The sequence below is a fragment of the Haplochromis burtoni genome, unplaced genomic scaffold (genome assembly GCF_018398535.1).
Source record: "Haplochromis burtoni strain Fernald_Lab_line unplaced genomic scaffold, NCSU_Asbu1 Contig_415, whole genome shotgun sequence".
In the NCBI taxonomy this organism is placed as follows: domain Eukaryota; kingdom Metazoa; phylum Chordata; class Actinopteri; order Cichliformes; family Cichlidae; genus Haplochromis; species Haplochromis burtoni.
This window is the reverse complement of record NW_024582776.1, coordinates 433,813-435,793: the sequence shown is the minus strand read 5'-3', so window position 1 is coordinate 435,793 and position 1,981 is coordinate 433,813. Positions and strand designations below refer to the sequence as shown.

The following is a 1,981-nucleotide window of genomic DNA, read 5'->3' as shown; positions in this document are numbered from 1 at the left end:
GGTGTGTTTTGGATCATTGTCATGTTGGAAGACCCAGCCTCGTTTCATCTTCAAAGTTCTCACTGATGGAAGGAGGTTTTAACGCTGTTAAATGTTCAGTTTCTATTCCATATGTTAAAACAAGATCTACATCAGGGGTCTCAAAGTCCAATCCGTGAGGGCAGCTGTCCTGAAACTTTTCCGTGTCCCTGTTGCAACACACCTGAATATAATTAGTATGTCATTAGCAAGACTCAGTAGAACCTGTCTGGATGCTGAGGTGGCAATTCATGCATTTGATTCATGTTACAGCAGCTCATGAGTGAATGAACATGGTGTAATAAAAGTACTGTTAGAAGTACATTTTTCCAAACACTTACATTGACTTGAGAAGGGTTAGGGGTTACACTTCAGCATACTCTTGCTAATGACCTACTAATTGTATTCAGGTGTGTTGCAGCAGGGACACACTGAAAAGTTTCAAGACACCGGCCCTCAAGATTTGCCCTCCAGGACTGGAGTTTGAGACCCCTGATGGGTGGGTTCTTTTACATTTTGAGAGAAGCTATTTAGTCTAATAATAGATTAATAATAGATTAAATGCCATGTTGAGGCTGTCATTTTTAGCATCTATGTGGATGTTAAAATCACCCACAATAATTATAAAAGATAAAATCAGATAAAAAGTCTAAATATCAGATGGAAACTCTGTGGCCTCTATGGAGTAGGTGCATACGGCCTGTTCTTTTGCTCCTTTTCTAGCCACTGGTAGGTGTCTTGATGTCAGGCATTACAGTTAAAAATAATGCAGTGATTTTTAACAGCGTTTCCTATTTCAGGATCACCATGGAGGTTTATCTGCAGTAAAAAATGATCTTGTACAGTCATTGTATTTTTCTTTTATTTAAGGATCGACATGGACATTTTGTATGACTCAGTAAGAAATGATCTGCAGAACAATGACGCTCCTGCAGCAGTTTCAAAGATTAAAGAACTTTTAGAAGACCAAAAGAATATTCCACTAAATATTGCCATCACAGGAGAAACTGGTTCTGGTAAATCCACCTTTATTAATTCCTTCAGAGGCCTGAGAGATGGTGACGAGGGAGCTGCTCCAACTGGTGTTGTAGAAACCACCTCAGAGGTCACACCATACCCCCTTCCAAATTATCCCAATGTCACTCTATCGGATCTTACTGGAATGGGCACCACCAAGTTTCCAGCTGATGAGTACCTGAAGCTTGTTGGATTTGAGAAGTTTGACTTCTTCATCATCATCTCAGCCGATCGCTTTAAAGAAAATGATGTAAAGCTCGCTCAGGAGATTCAGAGGATGAAGAAAAAGTTCTACTTTGTTCGCTCAAAGATCGACAACGATATTCATGCTAATGAAAGAATGAAAAACTACAGTAAAGAGAAGACTCTTACACAAATACGGGAAAACTGTGTTCAAGGTCAGTTTCTATTTTATCATTTATACCGTAGTGAGTGCAGGTGCTTTATTACATTTTTATTGTTTGAATGAACATTTGAGTCATGCTGATTTTCAGAAGTTTATCTGTACACCTTTTTTTAAAAACAAAACAAAACAACAGATCAATAAATCCATTAGTGGCCTAATGTTACAATCTTCCTTTATTTATGGAAGTTTTAAGTGACTATTATTTTTTACTGCCAGATATTTTACAGTACTGTGGAAAATCTTGAGTGAGCTCTTTATCTCACTTAAATCTCAAGGGTGTAATCTGCCTTTTACTGTAGTTTTAGTACAACCTGTAGTTCATGTAGTTCATGTACTGAACTAATCATGTTTTCAGCATGAACAAGCTGAAAAACTAGTTCATGCATTTATTACTTCCAGGCTGGACGACTGTAATTCATTATTATCAGGATGTCCAAAAAACTCACTGAAAAGCCTTCAGTTAATCCAAAATGCTGCAGCAAGAGTCCTGACAGGGACTAGAAAGAGAGAGCATATTTCTCCTGTTTTGGCTTCCTGTTA

General features: G+C 38.0%; 1 protein-coding gene across 1 annotated transcript; it reads left to right on the top strand.

The window, feature by feature from the left end:
• The first annotated feature begins 599 nt into the window (after positions 1-599).
• LOC102294929 (T-cell-specific guanine nucleotide triphosphate-binding protein 2-like) lies at positions 600-1,888 on the top strand. Its single transcript, XM_042213082.1, has one exon. The coding sequence runs from the start codon at positions 896-898 to the stop codon at positions 1,502-1,504; it is 609 nt and encodes a 202-aa protein (XP_042069016.1). The 5' UTR covers positions 600-895; the 3' UTR covers positions 1,505-1,888.
• The last annotated feature ends 93 nt before the right edge of the window (positions 1,889-1,981 follow it).